The sequence below is a fragment of the Crotalus tigris genome, unplaced genomic scaffold, assembly GCF_016545835.1.
Source record: "Crotalus tigris isolate CLP2741 ecotype Arizona unplaced genomic scaffold, ASM1654583v1 scf7180000018455.1436977, whole genome shotgun sequence".
In the NCBI taxonomy this organism is placed as follows: Eukaryota; Metazoa; Chordata; class Lepidosauria; order Squamata; family Viperidae; genus Crotalus; species Crotalus tigris.
Window position 1 is genome coordinate 223,055 of NW_024097011.1, and position 23,800 is coordinate 246,854.

The window sequence follows — 23,800 nt, forward strand, 5'->3', positions numbered from 1 at the left end:
ATTAGCCCGGCTGTAGCTGAGCGTTGGCTTTCAAACATCTCGGAGAGTTGGTGGCGCGGCTAAAATAGGAGCTGGGCATGGTCGACACACCCGCAGTCCCTCTCACCTCGCACATTTGTATGTGTGTATGTGTGTGTATGTTTTTTGCCGGCAGTCACAAAGAGGAAGCCACCATCCACTGCGTTTTACCCCGATTTCCTCCCGTCCCAATTTCGCCATCTGAAGCCTCTTGCCGTCCCTGGGGAGGGAAGGGGAAGGGACCGTGGATAGCCGCCTTTCTCTCCCCCCCCCACCTCGTGTGGTGCCGCGGCGGCGACGGGGGTCTGCAGAGCCTCTCGGGAGATTTGGGGCTAAGGAGAGCGAGGAGGGGTGGGAGAGGAGGAAGCCGCCGCCGCTCTCCTGCGGCTGCCCCTCGTTGGCTCTGGGATCGGTCTTGGCGAACCTCGGCGGGTGTGCAGCCAGAAGAGCCCTCCTCTCGGAGAGGCAAGGCAGGGCCCCTCCTCTCGAAACGCTGACGGGACCCGATATAATCATGATGGGTGGTGAAGTCCGCATTTGAACTTGCAGGCAAAGCGCGCTGGGTGCTTCGTTCTGCCGGGAGCTGCAGCGCTTCTCGCGCCCTGGTGAGATCAGGTGCTCGCAGCCGTAGGAGAGGAGAGGGGGCGCCGGGCGAAGACCCAGAAGGACCCGCTGCTCAAGTGGCTACTAGACAGGGGACTTCGCGCCCGAGGGAGCCTCTGGATTATCAGCCATCCCTGATTGGGGCTCTCTTTTTTTCCCCTCTCCCTCCCCTCTCCTCTTTTCCCCCTCTTCTTTTTGGCAGCTTCTGCAATAAACTGCTCAGAAAGGTAATTATACCACCCCCCGCTCCATTTTCTGGTGGTCGGGGGGGGGGCAAGAAGAAACACCTAAACCTGCCGTTGGGGAGGGGGTGGGTTTACCTGAAAGACAAAAGAGTTGGTAAAAGCTAAGGGTTGGGGAAAAGAAGAAGAAGAAAAAAAACTGATATTGATTTTAAAGCTTCCGGCTCTTTCATTCTTTCTTTCATTCACCTTTGGGGAAGGCCAAAGCTTTTCGAGGAGGCGCAGAGTGTAATGCACAATATTGATTGGGGGGGGGGGGGAAGAGAACAAAGAAAAGTGGAAAGAATGGTGGAAGAGTGTGTGTGTGTGTGTGTGTGTGTGTGTGTGTGTGTGTGTGTGTGTGTGTATGGCCAGACAAGAGTTCTTGAATGGGAGGCAAGGTAGGGGAATTGGGCGGCTCGGAAACGGTTAATGGCTGGGAGGAAACGTCTTTTAGGGTCTGGAAGACACAAAGCGGCTCTGAAGGAGGTGCTGGGAAGCGACGGACTTGGCGAGCAGGTTCGGCTGCGGGGGCTGAGCCGGGCGGTGGAAGCTTTGGAGTTGGTTTGGGTGATTCCTGGACAACACTTTTCTCCTTTCCGGGCTTGGCCGCGGAGATTTCCTGGCAGAAAGATCTGGGGCGGAGAGTGGGGGCCGGGTCTCCTCTGACCATAGTGGCCAGGGGGCCGGAGATGATGGGCAAGATCACAAAGGTCAGAGAAGAAAAGGCGTCGCGGATGCTTAATTTTCCCAATCCTTCCCTTGCTTTCGTTGCCTCCCGGCGCAGCCTGGCTGGTGTTGCGGGGAGCGCTTCCATCGGCCACTTTTGGGCTTTTGTTTTAAGAGTGTTTTTTTTTTTTTTTTTTTACATGCCGGGAAAACTACCCAAGCAGTAAGGAAAATGAAGAGGGGAAGTAAATCCCCTGTTGTGACAAACTTTAGCACCAGGGTGAGTTCCCTGCAAGGCTTTTCTGCGAGGCTTGGGTAACCTATTTGACCCCCCTTCGCCAATTTTACGTGATTTCAGGCTCCAAGGCAAAGTTTGAAATAAGTTCCGAGAAGGGTCTATCAAAAGCTAGTGTTGTTTAACTGACCTACTGATCCAGATTGCAAACGGCAACATCCTGGGAGAGAGCAGTCGCTTCATCCCAAAATGAGTAAGACTTGGCTAGCTAGCAATGAATGCAACATGGAAAAATCGGGGTGGGTGTGGTGTTGGCGGGTGGGGTGGGAACGGGGGAAAGGGCACTGTGTTTCTTGTGAATCTAAATGTGGTGGGATATGAAGCAGTTTTGTCTCGGCTTGTTGCTGCTGAGTCGGGGGGGGGGGGCGGGAAGTGAAGAAAAATCTCCCTTCTCGCCTTTTCTTTCGGAGCGTTTATCTCAGTCTTCCTGTGCGTGGCGGCAGCCAAGGGGTTCTGGCTCGATCTCTTTGGCGGGCTCCAAATGCTACGGGGGCGGTGCAGGGGGGAGTGTCAGGGTTTTTCACAGGAAAAGTCTATGTCATCGTCAACTAATCGTCTTCTTCCATCCCAGCTGCTTCTAGGCAGACTCTCCCCCTTTCCCAAACTCTGAGAAACCCTGGTTTTGTTTTTTTGCTTCCTCCCTGTTTTAAAGCAAGCTGGAGAATAAGCCGCTATCCTGCCCCGCCCAGCGGCCGCGACACACCTTCTTTCCTTGAAAACAGGCAGGAGCAATTCTGCCACCCCGAAAGAGATCTGCGAAAGACTTCGCCGCGGATCCTCTTTCTGTTGAGCAATGAATGAACTGGCGCTTGGAGGCCGGCAACGCGTGCAGCTTTCCCGGTCAAGGAGCATTGGCGCTCACGTCGCCGGCGCTTTAACTTGGGGAGCCGGGAAGGAGAGGCGTTCGCGCGTCTTAACTCCAGAGTCTCCCAAGTTAAGGGATGGCGCGTCTTCGCGCAGTTCCGCTGCTCCCTCTGCTGGAGAAACTCTGAACGTCGAAGGCGTGAAGGAGATTCAGCCACACAGACACAGTAGCGTCTTGGGAAATTTCTCACAAGAAAGAGTTTTTGTCAGTGCTATTCTAGGTTACTGAATGAAAGGCTATTAGCAACGAATGGCCAATGATCCCCCTGCAGATATTTCTTCTTCCTCCGAGACGTTTGTTCCTTTCTTTTTCTCGGCTACTTTTATTTTTTTACTTTAAAAGTTTTGCGGAATAAACCAGGCAGTAGTAAACTAATAATTTAGCAGTTGCATTCGCACAACAGATTACGCTTGGTTAGTTTAACCTTAGCCTGTCTCGATGCTTATACCTCCAGTTATGATTAATTCAACAAATCAGCATCATTCGTTTGCTTTATGAGCAGGTATATTTTGACGCAAAGAACAAACCTCGATTCCCAGGATTTATGTACTAAGTTCAGACCTTGATTATGTGAAAGCAACATGAAAATGTGTTTCAGTTCTGGTTTAATCTGTTGTCAATTTGGGATTTACTTGGGTCGACAGGAGACGAAACTTTTTTTTAAGTGCTCTGTTCTCTCCCTGGGCTAGAGAGCCAGTGTTGGCGGGAAAAGAGTACATACATGTAGGAAACGATTCTGTGCAAACGGGAATAGGAATTTGCCCTTTTCTTCCTTTCCCTTCTAGTCAGTTTCGGAAACAACCCATTCCTAAAGACGGGCTTCTCTTTCTAGCAAACTTTGGGCGCTTTGCCCGTCCACACTATCCTCACAGAAAACCTAGCAGGTCTGTAGCAGCTCCGTGATTATAATCTAAAGGAGACGGAGAACGTCCCCCGCCGACTCGTTTATCTGCCCTGATTTTCTTGCCATTTAAATAATCAACTTGCTGGAATTTAAGTTCCCTGACCTATCGCGTTACTGGCCTGTGTCCTCAACGAACTCCTCGATCTTTTCATAAAAGAAGTGGGAACCTCACCAAGGCATGGCTCTCCTCACATAAAGGGTTAGGCTGAATGGCTCCTTCAGCTGCCTCTGCAGTGAGTGATGGGGAAGATTATGTTCCAAGAGCCACGTTTCCTCTTTCCTGGAGAAAGAAAAGCCTGTTCCCATTTTCGCCCATCTGGGGGAGGGGGTGAGGAAGCGGGGGGGTGGGGGAGATGGGAGGGAGGAACGTGCCCACTCCACGTCTTGCTCTGTGCGAAAATACCGTTTGGCTAGTGAAATGAGGTTCCCGCCCTCGGCGATCGGCGACAGCAGCAAGAGTATAAATTTGCCAAAGTTGATGCCCAAAAGTCTCCCCAGTGCGAGTTTAGAAGGGGGCGGCGGCGGCGACTTCGGAACTCATATCCCCGCCAGCGCTAAGTCCTACGGAAAACCCCTCTGCCCAGGGCGCTCGCAGCAAAGCCGGGCGCAGGGCACTCCCAAGAGGCGCATCCCCGGGGCTGAGAAAGGGAGCTTGGGAGGTCTGGTCCTCCGGCAGCCACGTGGACGGATCATTTCATCTGGGAGGGAGTCTGGCTCCTTTGTCCTTCCTCCGCGTCCTGGTGTGTGGAGTTGGGAAGTCCTGAGCCACTGGCCTGGCGCCTTTTGTTTGACGGAGACCCAAGTGTGAGCGCGCACGAGAAAGAGGTGGTGGTAGAGAGATTTGAAAGGGGGGCGGGCGGGGGAGATTCAGGGGGTTGGCATCCCTACAAGCTAAGGAATACATTAAGATGGTGCTAGCAGTAGCCATGGGGAAAGGAAGGCGGTGGAACGGTATAGAGAGGGCTGTTCTAGTGTCTGCTTTATTAGCCAGTATCTTTTTAAATAAAAGGAAAGTAAGTTTATTGTTCAAACTCTTGACAACCAAAGTAGTGCTAAGTAAAATTAGGAAAACTAGTGGCATGTCCTCTGCTGTGATGGAATCTACCCCTGCAGAAGGAAAGGGATGAGTAACAGAATGACAGAGTTGGAAGGGATCTTGGAGGTCTTCTAGTCCAAACCTGTGCTTAAGCAGGAGACCTATACCATTTCAGACCATTCCAGCCTCTTCTTAAAAACTTCCAGTGTTGGAGCACCCACAAGAACTTCTTGAAACAAGTTGTTCCACTGATTAATTCTAATTGTCAGGAAATTTCTCCTTAGTACTAGGTTGCTTCTCTCTTTGATTAGTTTCCATCCATTGCTTCTTGTCTTGCCTTAAGGTGCTTTGGAGAATAGGTTGACTCTCTCTTCTTCATGGCAACCCCTGAGATATTGGAACACTGCTATCATGCCACATGAAGACTACTAGCGGGGAACTCTGGCAAGAGGTTTCTAAGAAGAAAAGGTGTATTCTGGGCTTTCAGGAATGAACTGGCCTATCTCAAAGAAACCATGGGACATCAGTGGTTTCATAAGATCTCAACCTCCTCAGACCATCAACTTTCATAATTAACTGAATACCAAGGCAAACCAAATGCTGCTGAGTCAGCACAGAGTAAGCATCTGTCTGGCATGGCAAACCAGTTACAGAGATGGGGGGGAGGGGAACGGGAAGATAGCTTTCCCACGATGAAGTTATTTAAAGTGGATTGAGAAATTGATTGTCTCAAAGTCACTCACTGAACTCAGGATCAAGTTGGGATTGGATCTGGGAGGTCATAAGTATGCTTTCAACACTGGCTTTCAAAAGTATATGCCTCTGAGACTGACAGTTCCAACTAGGTTCCCTCTTTTAAAAGAGGTTATTCAAATTAATAACCCTGATTATATCTTGTAACATTATATTTCTCCAACCCCAGGCCTTTCAAGTAGGTTAAATTAGAATTTTCTTCATCACCAACCAATACTAATAGATTAGAGAAGCTGCTGTAGCAGAAAAAAAAGTGATAACAGTAAGTAATTTGTTGGATCACATGTCCTTGTCCTATAGAGAAAATATTTCTTTGCTCTATGAGAGCATAGAATATAAACATTGATACACTTTCATAACTGAGACCAACAAAAAACACAGAGATGTCACTTTGCTCATTGCCAAAACAGTTTTATAGAATCTTAAAGATTAGTACACTGTGGTATAACTTTCATGTTACTGTTTGTAACATCTATAAAAGGTGTTATGTAATAGATAAGACAGTTACATGACTGAAGTCCATTTGAAATACAGAAAAAAAAAATATAACCAGACTGTTTATGTTTAGTTCAAGAACACCTTATTCATGAATGTTGATGTCAGGCCTGAGCCCAGAGGTAAGAGACGAGATCCAATTGAGTTTAGTCTTTATTTTAATCCAGAGAGCACCAATGACCCCTCATTTCAATCCTGAGCTACAAATATTCTCCTTTATTGGTACAATATTTGTTACCTGAGTGAATATGGGGACAGAATTAGGGTCTGGACTATTGCTATAGGTATCTGAATTTTGGTAATGTGATCATGGGGATGCTACAATGGACGTAACTTTGAAAAACAGTCGTAAGTCACATTTTTCAGTTCTGTTGTAACTTCAAGTGTTCACTAAACAAACTGTTGTAAGTCAAGTACTACCATTATTATGGCTTTAGTATGATACTATAGTTCCAGTATAATCCAGGACTTAGTAATGTTAAACAAAACAAGAAAATGATCATAGATGTAGTGAGATTCATACCCAGGACTAATAGGCATTACTGTTAAGAAAAGACCTTTCTTCTTAATAGGTCTTATAGGTGCCTTATTTTACAAAAAGTCTTATATTCATGATACTGTCCAAGCCTCTGTAAAACTCAAGCATCAAGAGACTAAAACCTTGAAATGACGCATTACCTGTTATCTCTTAGCTAGCAGTCAAAACAACCACAGGGTTCATGTGATCAATGTTTTTCCCAATATCATGAACTATGTGGCATTTTTCTACTTAAATTACAACAATTCTTTCTAAATTGCAATTATTGAGATTGAGACCCACTTAAATTCTCTTCGCTAATGTATTATATTCTGAAAATATAAACTTTAACATTTTTTTCTTACTCTAAGCCAAGTTTCTTTTCCACAAACATTATCTAATTAATTAGATATAATTATATCTAAAGTGCATTCTAAGAGTGATTTTATACTTTGAATCATACTTTGGTTTGATTTTAGTGTAATGTATGAGCCCTGCTTATGCCAATATATGATCTACCATGGACCACTAATGGCAGCTTATTAAGAACACACCTCATTTCTGCAGATCTAAATAAGTAGAACTATTGTAATGGACAGCAATACCTGGTCGGTGGGCTGCATTTGACTTATTGAGTTAAAAATGTAATCTGCTTTATAACTGAATGTATATAGAACTCATAGGCTTTTGTGTCTGGGACACAAAATGTTGCTTTGGGGGGAGTGTCAGTATAATCATTTGGACACTCTGCCATGTAGTACTTGGATCACTACAAGTGACAGTGAGTTAATCAAGAGACAGTGATTGATTGAATATAGCCCAAATTAACCAACTGAGCAGCAGAACAATTAATCAACTGGCAGTAATATGGTAAAAATGGCAAAGTTAATTAAATGGAAGACAGAATATTTAAGCAGTGCAATTTATAATGAACCTAATCAGTGTTAGGGAATTAACAGTCTATCAATAATCTAAAAGGAATGAAGATGATGAGTGATGATGAATAATGGAGTGTATGAGTATATTATATGGTGTAGTACTCCAAGGAGCTTATTAGTTGATACAGTTGGGAAGTACTTCCCTTGAGTCTGTTCCCATGAGGTACAGGGTCTAATTTTTTTTCTTCAACTTCTCTGGAAGTATGAAACCAAAGAAACAATTTCTGCAACTTGGATTGCAGTTTTAAATGTATTTGCTTGGGACCAAGTTTAATGGAACACCATGCCAAATTTATGGGAGCTAAATCTCCAGAAGAAACAACAGCTATTAGTATTGCAAAATCAATCCTGACAGTGTTAAATATGTATGGAACAAGGAATCAAAATATCTGAGGGCCCAAGATGGCAAAGGATGTTACAATCTTCCCCTTTTCTTAATGCAGTAAGCTATATGATTGTTTTCTTTTGATAGCAGTAATGAAAGCAACTGCCAATTACCTTTTCTATTTCTTGTTTTTTTCTCTTCAATTTGGATAAAACACCATTTAGGCATTAACAAATACATTTTTTTAATATTATGGCAAGTATCTAACAAGGCTTTTCCAGTTGAAAGGAGACCTTTAGTACTTTTGACAGCCATGATAGTTAAAAACAAGGAGGCCAGCCAGCTATTGACTGATAAACTTGTTCAAGAAGCAAGCAGCCATTAAGTGTATGTTTCTTAAGAAGTCCTTGAAAAAAATGGGAGGAGTAAGGCTCAGAGAAAACTTTCTCCTGAGATACTCACAGCATAGGCTTGTATGCTTTCTTGAACCTGTTTGATTCTCAGTATACTACAATAGAGAGTGCTTGCTCATTCACGCACTGGTGGCTTTGTCAAACCTTATTCTGTTTTCTCCAAGTTGTAAATCAGAAACAGCTGCATTCATGTATGCATGTAAGAAGAACAGTAAATATATTGCAGCATAAAATCCAAGGAAAAAAAGTATGTTTTTGCCTAATGGCGGTCATCATCTAAGAAACTCTTATTACCCTAAGGTCTTCCAGCTGCACTGGATTACTTCTCAGTTAATACAACCAACAGCTGAAGGCCCTGGGATTTATAATTCAACAGTTTGAAGAACAATAGATCTAGAGAGAACAAAGACTGAAGAGACTGAGCAAAGGCAACCTTAGTCTAGAACTTTATCTGGAAATCCAGCTTGAAGCAGATACAGCTAAAGCCACATCCAGATATAACTGATGTTAGCTAATGGTATTGATTATATAACCTTTGGAAGTAGAAATGTGAATTTCTTGTCCTGGTGAACAAAAGGATTGCAGTAAATAATATAAAATTGTGACATTAAATAAGTTTAATAAGCAACAAAAATGTTGCTTTCTGTATTTGAATGCTACACAGGGAACTTTAGCAAGGTTAGTTAGTTTGCAATCTTCATGCTGCTGGATATATAATTAAAGGACTAACTATTGATTTGGTTTTGATCTATTAATGCTTTTGGGGCTGATGTCAGTAGGTTGTTAACAATTCTGTCTCAACCATTGTATGTTGAAAATGTGTTTGTTCTTGTTGGGTATATTACCAGTATTTTTATATATCCAGCTATGAAGAATCGTGGATTCTTCAGGCAGAAGGTTGGATAAAAGAATTATACTGTAATGCTGGAAGTAGAAATCTACTTTTGATTTGCATCAGTTAAACATTGATATGTGCTTCTTGATAACATTTAATTTTTAAAAACAATAATGCAGATTTTGGTTATTCTTTGTTTATAAAATAATTTCCTGGCTTTTTTTATTTCCCCCTTTTTCATTTCTACACTTACTAATTTTGAGGTTCTGTTGATTCTTTAATGTTCTTGTGCATATTTTATTTTGTTGACTTGTTAGTAATAAAAGAATATGATACATCTGGAAAGTATTTGGTCACAGCTTGCTCAGAAAACACAGCCTTAGAGACTTAATGTGTTGCTATTTAGTTAATTAGAATACTATATGTTCTTTTGTGGCACTTAGCATCCAGATTTCATATTTCATTGTTTAAGCTAGAAGAAACAAAACACCTTAAAGCAAGTGTGGAAACATCGGTTGTGTTTTATACTTATTACAGGGAGTGAAAATTATTTTTAACTATATTGAAATTAGTGTACAATTATATTGCCTTAATGCTCCCTGAAATAAGGAATATTGTAGGAAATGAGATAGGTGGCCTTTGTGTTTGGATCCAGCAAACAATATGATGGAGAAAAGGAAGAAGGCTGTATCTAAGTAGAGGCCTTCTGATTTGCAAAATATGTATTGCTTCAAGGTAAATATAAGAATGATCTTAGAAGGCACTTTCCTATTTTGGATTAAAAGGAGTATTGGTTATTCTAGCATTTGCAGTATATTGAAAGCCACTTTAAATCTAGTTTGATTCAGTGCCATTTAAACTGTAAATACATCACTCCGTCATAAAATATAGCATATATAATAATTTCCCCTATTGATTTTCATATTAACTTTAAAGCAGTAGAATTCTAAGGATGAATACTTAATGTGAAATTAATTACAGACACTTCAGTTTTGGGCTATTTTTCCCTATACTGTTATGAACATTTAAATCTTTATCTGTGTCTTCTCCTGTTCTTGCCAAGAGCAATGATGTGGAATAAGAAAATACTGGGCAATTCTGAAGTGGTGAAAACCTGACATGTTTTTGGCAAGAATGTAGTAATTGGACTAAATTAGCTTGGAGCAGAGTTCTAGCTTTCATAGCTGATCTTATCTCTGCCTAAAGAATGTGTTAGGTTTTTATATGCTTATAAATTGGCAAACCAGGGCTGGTCCATTCCATTTACTTTCCTACTTTTAGGTACAAATTTCAGATCCAGAAATATTTTGGTATGGTAGATATTCATGCAAAAATTGTCCTATCATCAAGAGAAGTTTGCTTTGTATTTTGAACATAATACAGAAATAACTTAATCTTCAAGAAGTTACAGCACTTCATAAATTCAGAAATATGTCAGTACAATTTTATCCAAATATGGTTTGGCAGCTTGTTCAGTATTTCTATAATTTATTCTTTCTTTTTTACAAATGATGGAAAAAAGTAAATATGGTTGCCATGTCATGTGTTGAAGTCAATTATACAATCCCATTGACTTGAATAGATTTTTTGGCTTCTTTAAATGGAGGTTGTGTGGCACAGATATAAGTTCCAGTCACCTCAAAAAGGCCTAATTTGGGTTGTTACGTTTCTTCATGAATCATTTTCCCAGAGGGGAATGAAGTCCAGATTGTTTATTATAGAGTAAATTTTGAGACATGCTTATATGTAGTTCCTTTATGCTCAAAACATTTCTAGCAAACTTCTACGACACTTCTGTCATAATGAATAAAAGCAAGTTAACGTGGTTTTGAAACAAACACATGCCTCGGGTTGTCTAATATATGTTGTGTACGCGCACACATCTGTGAGTGCATACATATAATCTGGTGAATAAAATCCCTGCTATACTGAGCGACTTTGAGGAATCTCCTGCTCACCAGTTGAGACACAGATTTCATTTTGGCCTGTCAACTTTTTTCCCTCTTCCTAGGCCTCAACAACTCTTCTTTCTCAATCTTTTTTTGCACACAGAGAAAATCCAATGTTTAAGACTAAGAAATATAACATGCTTGGCAATTAGTTTATCGAATTCTTTCCAACTCATACTCATTGCTTTCTTCTTCCTTAGAAGGATCTGCTTTTCTTAGCACAGAGCACAAGAGAGATAGACAAAGGGATTGCAGAGAAAGATATTCCTGAGGTAGGATCAGGGCTTTTTTTCCCTAGAACGCCCAGAATGGAGTTCCGGCATCTTTTTGGAATGGAACCTTGTAGGGTAGGCAAGGCGGGTTGTATGATGTGTGTGAGTTTTGGCACCTTTTTTTTTTTTTTACAAAAAAAAAAGCACTGGGTAGGATAGTCCCATCTCTTGAACTCTTCTAATGGATGGTGTCATGCAGACCTCCATATGCCTGTCTAGAGACCAATCCAGGCCTTAAATGTTGCCAGCTTCTAAAAGGTTGAGATACTAAATAATATGGGTCATAATTAAGGGACACAGTCAAGAAATTCATTTTGTAAAAAAGTCAAACTTTATTATCCTTTAGACAGTGATAGTTGGTCTAAAACAATAGTCCTATTTTAATCTTTACATTTTTTTTAGATTTGTTTTTTTGTTTTTTTAACAAATCTGTGAATTGTGTTGGGAGGACAGAAAATGACTGACCTAAAATCACCTAGCTGGCTTTCATGCCTAAAGCATGATTAGAACTCTCATTCTTCTAGTTTATAGATGGTGCTTTAACCATTGTTAAGATACTTACTTTGATTGCTTTCAAAGGTTATGAAAATATACCTTGCGATTATTTTTTCTGTTCTATTTTTAGGTCAAAATGTTAAAACATTTTTTGTGGATGTATTGGACCTTATCCATAACATGTGCTCTCCGCAAAGGTAAGAAGTTACATATTTGTTATATATATATATATATATATATATATATATATATATATATATGTGTGTGTGTGTGTGTGTGTGTGTGTGTGTGTGTGTGTGTGTGTGTGTGTGTATGTATGTATATATATGTATGTATATATGTTTTCTGAGGTTTTCGCGGGTGTTTGTATGTAGGTCTTTGGTTGTTCGGGTTTTCTCCCGCGTAAAATTGGAAGTGTCTTGGCACTTTAGTGCCTTGACCACTAAAGGTTTATCCTTTAATTAAAGGTTTATCCTTTAATAAAAATAAAACTTTCTTTTTTAATTATAACCACAATTTATTCTTATTTTGCAAAATGTTTTTCATGTAGAAGGCCTGTTGTTACAACTTTAGTATTGTGAATGTGTGATTGTTTTACAATTCTTGTTATGACTATTATTACCATTTTATATTACTAGTATGACTACTGGATGTATTATAGTATGGAGCTATCACTGTTGCTTGATAGAAAATTTATGGTAATGATTTTACTTGTGAGGAGGTCTAATTATAATTCAAATTCCAGATACTTTGCATACTTTGTCTCTTCCATGGTTAAGTGAAACCACAAAGTATCCCAGAGTGATAATATGCCTAATGGAGTTATTTGTTGATACCTCCCAGCTTCCTTCCCTAATTTTCTTAAGATTCTTTTAATTTGTAGAAAATAACTGGGAACCTCATGTGCATCAAGGCACTAACTTCAAGGAAAAAATCTTTTTATTTCCAAAAGCACCTCAAATAGACCTCAAAGTCCAGTGCTTTTTTGCCTCCAGGGGAAAAGGTATTTTGAAACCACAACAAACACTGGTTGTATGTGACCCACTCTAAATGTGCCCATTTGCCCAAATTGGTGAAAAACATGCAATTTGTTTTAATCTAATTTTGTATAAAAGCATAATGTTAACAGTGATTAGTGCCAGTTTGAACAATTCTCAATTGTTCTCAACAGAGAACAATTTGTTGTGATTTAATATCAACTTAAAGAAACTTGCATCCAGGATAGAGTTGAAAAATTCTATAGATAGCAGGACCTATGTGGTGAAGCAAAGATGTTATGATGATAATCACAACCTGGTTATCAAAGCCCTTTTCTTTTGCATATCCATGTAAAGTAGATAAATGTATGTGCAAATGTGCTTCAATCATAACAATTATACTCACCATCTTGACTTTTTGAGCTTCCCTATGGATGGAGACTTCTCTGAGATTAAAAACCTTGCTGTTGCTAAACTTTTTTTTATTCCTTATTGCATCTGAGTTTTGCTGTTAAGGTTCATGAGTTTTTAATTGACTCTCAAGTTTTATCAGCAGAATGAATCTCCTTATGTGAACTGAACATTGTTAAATATAGAAAGATAAGAACTATTGTGTAAGTCAATAAATCAAAGGGAAGTGTGTCGATAATACACATCATTTTATTTCAATACCATAAGTGCTGCTTGTTAAAGTGCTGTGGCAACTCACTGCAGAAGCATCTACTATGAATGAGCATGCATACACAGGCAGCCTGAAGAGGCCCTTGGATTGGCTGAAATGAATTTTTGGGAGGTATACTCACTTTGACATTTAAATTAAGAGCCGAGGTGGCGCAGCAGTTAGAGTGCAGTACTGCAGGCCACTTTAGCTGACTGTGTTCAGAAGGTCAGCGGTTCAAATCTCACCGGCTCAAGGTTGACTCAGCCTTCCATCCTTCTGGGGTAGGTAAAATGAGGACCCAGATTGTTGGGGGCAATGTAAATATATATATACATTGCTTACTGGTGTACACCACTGAGAGAGTGCTTGCACTTAAAGCGGTATATAAGTCTCATAAATAAATAAATGACAGCATTTCTATGATTTAAGCAACCCTATGAATTAGCAAAGCTCTGGTGAATAATGTCTATATATAGTCTAATAATTTGATAGTATTGGGTTTGATTGTTTCCTAATTATACATTGAGATATTCAACAATATGAAAATCATGTTTACAATCTGCATACATCAGCTTTTATGTAAATAGAGCTATGTGCATATGGACTTTCCATCATAATTAGTTTGACTGACAAGTTGATAGAACTACCAGGTGAAATTTGCTTTCCGTTTCTGTACATATCCATGTACAGAGCTTAAGGAAAGTAGTTTTAGATGAATCCTAGAAGTCTTAATTGTAGAGTGTGTTGCTCTTTGAAGTGTGTTTGTAGAAGATTGATGAGTTTTAATGAATAACCAAAGAATGCAATGAAATGCTTTCGAAGTTATACATATGTGTGCAAGGGTAATTTCATGCCTCTACATTTAGATATATATGCTATTCTAAATGCTATCGCTGCAGATGGAATGTACATTTGGCTAGCTTTCCATGATTTACAGTGAGAATTTAAAGAATAACTCATCCATCGCTATGCCTGATTTATGCTCCCTCCCTTTCTTATACAGTAACTCAGACTGTAAGCCATCTGTAGAACAAAAGAGATTTTGTTAAGATTAAATTTATTGCCTTCTCTGACAAGCTCTGAGCAAGTTTTTGCAAGTACATGGAATATCTACTTTATCAATTTGTACAGAAACAGATTGATCTCAAATAGAATATTTTTACATCTTAATATAAAGGGAGTTCCATATAGGCTATTTTTGATAGTATAGTACCACTTGAGGTGTGGCTAGTCGGTGGTTTGTAGGGAGCATTTCTTAGAACTGTGTATGGTAGAATATGATTCAAAAAAAGTTGAAGGGACTTGAATATATATGAGATGACATTTTAAAAACTCAACTATTTTAGGAATATGTGTTATCAGGCCATTGAAGTATAATATATGTAGATACTTTTAAGAATAATGACATTTCATAAACAATAAATGGGCTGAAGTGAATAAATACCTTTTGTCTTTTCTGAACAATGTATTTACAATTGATATTATTGCTGGCATTAATGATATTAATAACTCACAGATTCATGTAACAAGCCCTTTTTAGTGGCGAAATGCAAGTTTTTTTTTAAAAAAGCTATTCATTATAATTTGCCATCGCTTACTGGGCAGAATGTCAAAATAAGAAGGGCTGAAAGGCTGTATATTTTTTTATATGACTTAAGCTGGTAGCATTGCTGATCTCAAAAAATTAAGCAGAGGAAGACTCAGATGGGTGACCACAATGAAATTCCAGAGCTGCAGCCTAGGTTGGTAAAATAAATCAGTTTTTTTAAAAAAAAACCTTGGAAGAAGTCGTCATATCATTTCAGTATTTGCCAAGAAAGAACTATTTATGTAGACACCAAAAGGTCAGCTGATTTTGAAGGAGACTTCATCTATGCCTTATGATTTTTATATTTTTCTACTTGTCTAAGTTTTGGTTTTTTATAGCAAATTTTTTGAGATTGGATTGAGATTTAGCTACAGAACAATTTAGAATTTTGCTAACAATTCAGCACTTCAAAGAGGCAGTGCGAGACCTGGTGACTGATTTCTTTTAAAACATTTTGGACAATCAATGACAGATCTGGTCTCCTCTTCCATTTGGTAGATCATTCCTTTATTTAAGGGACATGCCCAGACATAGACAGACTGAATCCACATTCTATGATGATTTTTTTTAATGACATAGTTTTAAACTAAACAAGCAATATTAACATAAGAATCACCTGGAAGTTACCTGACCAGGATATGTAAGACTTTGATGGATTGGTTAGAATATCCTTCCATGGAAATTATTCCTTCCATTATGAAGCCTCTCTTTGAGAAAAACCTGTTTTGTCTTTGAGAGGCTGGTAGAGAATTAAGATTCTTAATAATTTGAGGTAACTAACTTTGCTTAGTAACATTCAGTTTTGTTTTAAGGCCAATGACCTTTATTTTAATGCATATCTACTAGACATTTAATACATTGCTGGTTTGGGAATTGCAGTTGTTTTAGTTAGAGAAGATTCTTACTTATGTGCAAACTGACTTTAAGAAGAGAAAAGAAACGCTCAAGGAAAGACCTATCTTTCCTTAGAAGTGGACCTGTTGGATTACAGTATTACATGTTCAAGCTGAGATTTTGTAATTGTAAATCATATGACTAGTGTCAGCATATCTTTCCCAAAAATATATAATGGTGGTGATGGTCTGGGTGCTTATCCTATCTTGTAGGAAGTACAGTACAAAGTGCCTCTCAATTGTCATCATTTCATTCTTTTCTATGATTTATACAGGTAGTCCTTGAGTTATGAATTTTGATCACATGACCATAAGGATGCTGTAATAATCATAACTGTAAAAAAAGGTCATAAGTTAATTTTTTCAATGTTCTTGTAACCTTGAACAGTTGCTAAACGAAAGCTTGTAAATTGAGGACTATCTGTATTTAGTTTTTCTAATAAATATTGATGTTAAAGATGATCACAAAGTCTACACAATAATATAATTTAAACATTAATAAAAGCTTCTAACATGTTAAAATCACAAGCATAAAACAAAAACACTCAATATGTCCCTAGCTTAATCAGCTGAAGCTTGCTTTAATCACGATTAGACTAAAAAATAATTTTGCCTACAGGTTAAAGGGGAATAGAGATGGAACCTAATCTTTTTGGGATGGAATTCCAAAGCCAGGGACACCATTGCTCCCCTTGCCTTCCTATGGCTGATTCTGAATTCTTATGGTTTAGTGCTCTATAAGTTTACATAGAGAGAAAAAATATGACAATTACAGGATATAGCCCTTAAGGTTTTACAGCTGATAATCACCATGGAAAATGTGGTCAGTAAACTTTAGAAAGACGCAGAGGAACAAAAATCAAATGAATCACATCTACCTTAAAACCAAACGTCTGGCTATAGCAGGGGTGGGTGATTATGGCCTCTTTATACCTGTGAACTTCAACTTCCAGAATTTCTGGGAATTGACAGGTTGGCTCAGGAATTCTGGGAGTTGAAGTCTGCTGGTCATAAAGGGACCATAGTTGCCTAATTCGAGTTACAGCATTTGAATTTTGAGTACAGATAGACTTATGTTCCACATGCTATATTAATACAATTTGATCTGACATTGGCATAGTGGGCTGAGTAGCCAAAGTAATGATAAACACACTGCTGGTAATACTTGAAACCTGTTCCATCTGAATTCAATAGGTTGTTTCTACACTAAGGTCATGACTTAGTGCAAGATAAAACTTTCTAGGAGAAAGCTTTTTTTCCTTTCAATCCTTAGTAAGGGTGTTGGTATATACCTTAAAAGGAAACATCACATTTTTAGAAATAAGGATACAATGTTTAAAAGTATTAGTTTTGCATAATAAAGGCTAGAGATATGAGACCTCCTATAAAGGGGAGCTGGAATTCGGATTAACATCAGAAGGAATATGGTGATAAAAATTCTGTTCCTGATTTTTAGGACATGGGATGTAAAGTACGTAGAGCTTTTTTTCTGGATTGCCTGGATATAGAACTATTTTTCTTTAAGTTAAACTACACGGGTGTTTCAGTTGCCTAGAAAGTGAATACATAGCCTTTTTGGAAAAGGACTAGATCAGAGGTGTCAAATTGCCAGCCCATGGGCCGGATGCATCACGCGGAAGCTGTGCCCACTCCAGCTCCAGCAAGGAGAAAAAAGTCACGATACATCACAACATGTCACTTGACGTGGCAAATTTGATACCCCTGGACTAGATGTTCAAGAAACTCTTGTTCTAAGGCAGGGGTGTCAAACTGCTGGCCTGCGGGCCGGATGCGTCATGACAATACTGCGCCTACCCCATTGATGGCACATTGCGAGTTTGACACTCCTGTTCTAAGGTGTATTCTATCTGTGCATGCTAACTAAAGAACAGGATCCTAGGTCCCATGCTATAATCAGAGGGAATTCATAGTTGAAAGAGCTTGGCACTTTAGTTTATCCCATCAGCATGTACTGCAGCACTGACACACAACATATAAATCAGTGGTTCTCAATCTTTTTATACCCCGGTCATAAGGAGGCGGCGTGCATGTGTGGCGGCACGCATGCGCGGCACCGCCCCTGCGTGGCGCGCATGCGTGGCGGCGCCCCCATGCGCCGCCCCTGCGCAGCACACATGCGCGGCAGCGCCCCCATGCACAGCCCCTGCGTGGCACGCATGTGCGGTGCCGACCCTGCGCGGTGCGCATGCGGGCGGCGCCCCCTGCGCTGGCTGAGGGAAAAAAATGGCGGATCGCGTTGTTTGGCGACCCCCGTGAAATGGGGTCGCGACCCACAGGTTGAGAACCGCTGATATAAATGGAAGAATAATACAGGAAATAAGTCTGATACAATGATATCTTTAAAATTGGAGTAGTTGTGTGGATAGCTGTCAGACACTATTTGCAGCTAATTTTTAGTGACCATCGTTCAAGATGAAAGATTAATTACAACAGTGATTCCCATAAGGTGGCTGAGGAATTCTGGGAATTGAAGTCCACAAGTCTTAAAGTTGCCAAGGTTGAGAACCCCTGGTCTATATGTATGTAAAATCTATGGGGCACTAAAACATAGGATGCTGTTCAAAAAGTCAGCCATAAGAAGGCAAGCGAGGCAAATGGTGTCCCTGCATTATGATATTAGCATGCAGATTATGTGACTTAGATAGCAGCATTAGACATCATTATGTAATTGTTCCATTTATGGGATTTGTCCCCATTTTTATGTTATTTTTTTTCTTGCTGCTGACAGGGCTGTATTAGATTAACAATCTATTTGGTTCAGCATCTTGTTCCTATATTGGCTTATAAAAGGTTGTAAGAGCATACCATTTTTCTCCTTTTATTCCCAATAACTAGTAGTTTACAAATATTACTGGCTCTAGACTTGACATTAGTTAATAGCTACCATAGCCTGAAAGCATGAACTTGATTAATGCCCATTTGAGCTGGTTGTTATTTTTTTCATGGCAATGGTTTCTATAGTTTATCTACATGGGAAGAAGTTGCTATTTTTATATGAACAAAATTTCGATCTGCGGTTGATCCTAGTATCTAGTACTAGTACAGAGAAAAACCTTTCTTTTAATTTGGTCCTTCATTGCTTATTTTGTAAAACCCTGCTTCCTTTTTTAAAAACACCATCTTTCCTCAGTATCAGTAGTCTCAAAATGTAGATCTTCATAATCTCATAAATAGATTATTTGAAACTAGAAATGCAAGATTATTTAAAATTCAGATCAAGTGGCTCAGGGTAGCTGAATAAGAAAGGTTTTTTAGCCTTGATGTTAATCAGATCAAGCAACCCAAATTATGCTGATGACAGATAGTTCTTTAGTTCTGAATCATATTGATCAACAGTCAATTAATATTTCTTCTTCATTATCATCACCGATTATTGTTGGGCTGTCCTCCTCCCTTGTGTTTTTTTCCCCATTTGGTATTTTCATGTAAGTTAAAAAGTCAGAGCCCATAACTATTGATTATATATCAGTGGTATAAGTAAACTTGCATATTATAAAAATGCTCTTTATAATCCAAGGGAAAATCTGCTGAGGCTCCTAACTCTTGTCTCTTATGCAGTCATTTTCAGTAGCCTCAATTATTAATTCACACTCCGATGAAGTAATTTTCTTGCAGACCTGCTGCTAAATGAGCTTTTTGCAGTGGTCTGGCTTTCCAAGGTTACCTTTCAGACCAGTCAGGGTGATTTTACTTCTTCATCTTCTGATCTATTGTTATCAGTATTTCCAGTTGCCTTGGATATTATTTTAACATGAATTGATATTATTTTAGCATGATTGGATATTATTTTAGCATCATTTCAAATAACTGAAATAGTAGCTTTCTGGCTTTCAGAAAGCAGTTCACTTAGCCTGTCAGCAGCTCCTGTTGAACAGAAGCAGTTCAATTAACTGTGTTCCATATATTCTTATTTCCTACTCTTGTAGTCCTTGACTTACAACCAGTTGTTTAATGACAGTTCAATTTTACAGCAGTCTTAGAAAAAGTGACTTTTGACCCATTCTCAAAAGTTTTGACTGCTGCATTATCCTCCACAATAAGTGATCACAGTTTCGGCACTTGGCAACCCGCTCACATGGTTGCAGCATCTTGCGATCACATAATTGTGATTTGTGACCTTCCCAGCTAGTTCCCAACAAACTAAGTCAATTGGATTCATTTAAAAACTGTATGATTCACTTAACAACCATGTGATTCTTTAAGACTGTGGTAATATACAACTTGCTGCAGTCATATGATGGTGACTTGTTTAATAACACCATCATGTAGTGACTGAAATTCCAGTTCCAGTGGTCATAATTCCAGTAGTCATAACCTGAGGACAATTTATATGTTCTAGAGTCCCCATGATGTAATTTTGCAAGCTTTGGCTTATTCTTTTCTCCTCCAGGACCTGCCAGGGAATCTCCTTTGGCATGTGTTTTGGTGTGATGCGGATATACAACCATTTTCTGGGTAAAAAGGGACTATTCTGATGTTGCCTTGCTGCCTCAACACACTTTCATTTGGAGAGATATCATTTACAGTTAATACAGATTCATTTTGAGATTAATGACTTTAATTAAAAATCTGATATCACTTGCCCGTGATCATGAGGAGAAGCTTGTCTGGATTCCCACATATGTTTTTATCATGTAGTTTGTACATTATGCTCCTATTGTTGCTTTTCATTCCAAAGGGAAGCTATAGAGTTACATTTAGTGACAGTATTTTTAAATAGAACAGGTCAGACATAGGGGTATTTACGTCACTTAAGCTGGGAAGAAATAGAATCTGCTTATTTCCTTCCTTCCTTCCTTCCTTCCTTCCTTCCTTCCTTCCTTCCTTCCTTCCTTCCTTCCATCCATCCATTCATCCATCCATCCATCCTTATTCTGCCTATCCTCTACAGAAATGGTCTTCCATTTTTCTCAGACCAACATCTTACAATGTTAGAAAAGTGCTTATTACTAACACTACAGGCTGGCCATATTAAGGGCAATAGATCTGAACTACAGAACTGGACAACCCTAACAACAAAACATTGGCTGCTGAGTGATGGTGATGTTTTTGCAGATCATATCTGGCAGAAGGAGGCAGTTGCTAAGAGGAATTGAAGGGACAAAACTCCATGTTATGTAACAGGCAATTGTATTATGATATTATGTCACTTTATGTTTAATCATGTCAATTATCATTAAAGGTTGTGACTCATATATGACCCTGCAACCTTCAAATGCAGTGCAGATTACTATTCTGTTGCCAGTAGTAAAATATGACTCAGTTTGCAATGTTTTGCCTGTTCTTGAAGAAGACAATATGTTACCCTTCACTTAAACCAGTGTTTCTCAACCTTGACAATTTTAAGGCATGTGGACTTCAACTCCCAGAATTCCACAGCCAGCATTGTCCACATGCCTTAAAATTGTCAAGGTTGAGAAACACTAACTTAAACAAATATTTTGGGACAGCATAATCCGGCATGTCTACAAGGGGAGAAGATGTCAAAAAAGTAAAAACGATGACTGATTACTGCATGATCATAGCCATCATTTTGACTTTTTTTGATACCCTCCAACAATGGATGCCATGTGCATAACTTTGCAATTCTTTTAATTAATTAATGTATTAATCTAATAAAAGTTATCTTTCTCATGTATTCTGCATTCTAAGCATATAGAGTTTAAAAAAATAAAAATAATGTTTGCAAATAAGCAGTGTTCATTTTTATGCTGTAGTCAGGAATTATTTATTTATAGATATGTGTGCTTCTCAATTACTCTTAATTAATTAAATCAATTAATCTATCAAACCATTGAATAAATTCATGAGGGATTAAGGATTCGTAGATCTAGCAAATATATAGTTCCTGTTCCATATGCACAGCAAGCAGGTTATATGAACAGTAGCCAGAGCTAACTTTAGCCATATACTAATATTGGATGGAAACAGTCTACAGTAAAGTGTTTGCAGCTGCAGAGATGTAAAAGATGGTAAAAGTTCTTTAATCGTATAGGAACCACCCATAGATCTTATTTTTCCCCTCCCTCCTTCCAACTACTGAGGAATATTTTATTTGAGTGATACGTTAAGCCCTGAGGTTGGAAAGGAAATAATTAAAAGGGAACAACTGGCTGTCTGAAATATTTTTCTGAAAAGAAAGAAAATGTTCCTTTTTTCTTAGGATACATGGTAAATATGCATTAACTCTTGCATAGAATTACTCCATCATTTATTTTGCTGTAACATAAACCAACTCTTGGTCCATAGATCTTACCGGCTAATTTTTTTCACTTGCTTTTGGCAAATGTCCTTCATGTCTTACATTTAATATTGGATTTATGCAATATCAGCAGGACACAAAGCATGTAATGGATTTTTACCAAGCCAGCTGTTCAGAGTGAAGAAAAAGCCAAATGATAAATTTTTATTGGGATCATTGAATTTCAATGATCTTCTCTTATGTTGAAATCAGGAAGGAAAGTTAGATCTTGCCATGATTAATGTATACACAAGAGTTCTGCACAGATTAGTTCCAAACATGCACCTAAACCTTCCATTAGAAACATGCTGGCAACATGAACGGGATTATTTCTCATGTGGAATCTCTATGCATATCATTAGCACTAGCCCTTCTTAAGGAGGCTTAAAGAGAATCAAATATGATTGAGCAGAAGATAATATAAATATATTATGTTCTTCCACTATGTGTTGGAGTAATTTAATCTATTTAAATGAATGCGGCCAAGGAACAGCAATATCAACACCAATTAATACATTTTTAAAAATTTTTTGAATAGAAGCACCCTATATAAAGAAACTGGAAGTTTCCATTGTCAATATAATGATACCTTTCTTAACTTAAAAATTTATGTGGTTAGATTCACCATGCAAAATGAACTTGGAACTGCCTTGCTTTGCCATTGCAGTGATGTGATGATGACACTAGAGCATGGCTTAAACTTTGGGTCAGGGAATCAGCAAGTTAAACTCAAAACAGATCTATGAAACTTGTAAGAGGTTATTTTAAAGCTTGCTTGATTTTTAAAATAGGGGAGAAATTTATACAATTGGAAACTACCATTTTGTCATTAGAATCTTCAAAAATCCCAGAAACAACAACAAAATGCCTGGCAGGGGTAGATAAGGGGAATAATACAGCCTGGAGATTGCCCAATCCTGATCTACTTCAATGATTGCTTACAGTAAAGCTATGTGGGCAGTTCTCTTCATGATACACCATTTGGATAAGCTTGTCCATTTTTAGTTCAAGCATTCTATCAGCATTCCAATACAAATCTTTTCCCTTGCTAAAGAGTGGATGTGTTTTGAGTGGCAGTTACTATAGCTATGAAAAAAGTTTAAGGGAAGATCTTTAGCCATGTAATCTTTTCTTTTTTAAATGTCTGTATATTAAAATAAATGTTGGTCATTCTCATGGTACAATTTTTAAAGAAAAAATGGTAAGGTTGTACAAGGGAGTCCTCAATACAGCTCGCGCCAGAATTTCTGACATAAGTCAAGTTACAGTCAATTTTATGACTATGATTGCTGTTAAGCACATCTAACTTTCCCAGTTGGAAATCAGCAAAAGAGAATAGCAAATAATGACCATGTGATTGCACGCATCTGCAACCAGTCCTAAATGCAAGCCAGATGCTAATTGCCTGAACTGTGATTAGGTGATGACAGATTGTAGGTGTGAGTACAGGTTGTAAATCACTTTTTTCGAACCCTGACTTTGAACTATTGTTAAACAATCACAAGTCAAGGACTACCTGCATGTATTCTGTTTGCCATCTCCAGAAGTCCATTATCAGTTTGAATATTCTTTGTTGAATGTTGACTTCATCCCATCCTAGAAAAGTTTTGATATGTGATTTGAACCTGTGCTTAGAATCAAATGTGTATTTTTCTGAAACCTTCATAATCTTACATTTATTTATGATTTTTAGTTTACAATGATAAAATCAGTATTTCATGTCTATAATTTCTTTCTCACTTTCACTGCTGTTTAAGCTTTGAGTTGCAAAGAGAAGGGCTAATCTTACTATCTGTGCTTTATGGATTGAATGTCA

The 23,800-nt window shown here is 38.7% G+C and overlaps 1 protein-coding gene across 7 annotated transcripts in view; it reads left to right on the plus strand.

Moving 5' to 3' along the window:
• The first annotated feature begins 218 nt into the window (after positions 1-218).
• Positions 219-23,800, plus strand: part of VCAN (versican) — a 104,937-nt gene continuing 81,355 nt past the window's right edge. For 4 of the 7 annotated variants that reach the window (XM_039352615.1, XM_039352621.1, XM_039352619.1 and 1 more), the window contains exons 1-2: positions 1,378-1,555; positions 11,734-11,800. In XM_039352615.1, the coding sequence (XP_039208549.1) occupies positions 1,535-1,555; positions 11,734-11,800 (88 nt within the window). In that variant the 5' untranslated portion in view covers positions 1,378-1,534. The other 3 variants (XM_039352617.1, XM_039352616.1, XM_039352618.1) reach the window with 3 other exon arrangements.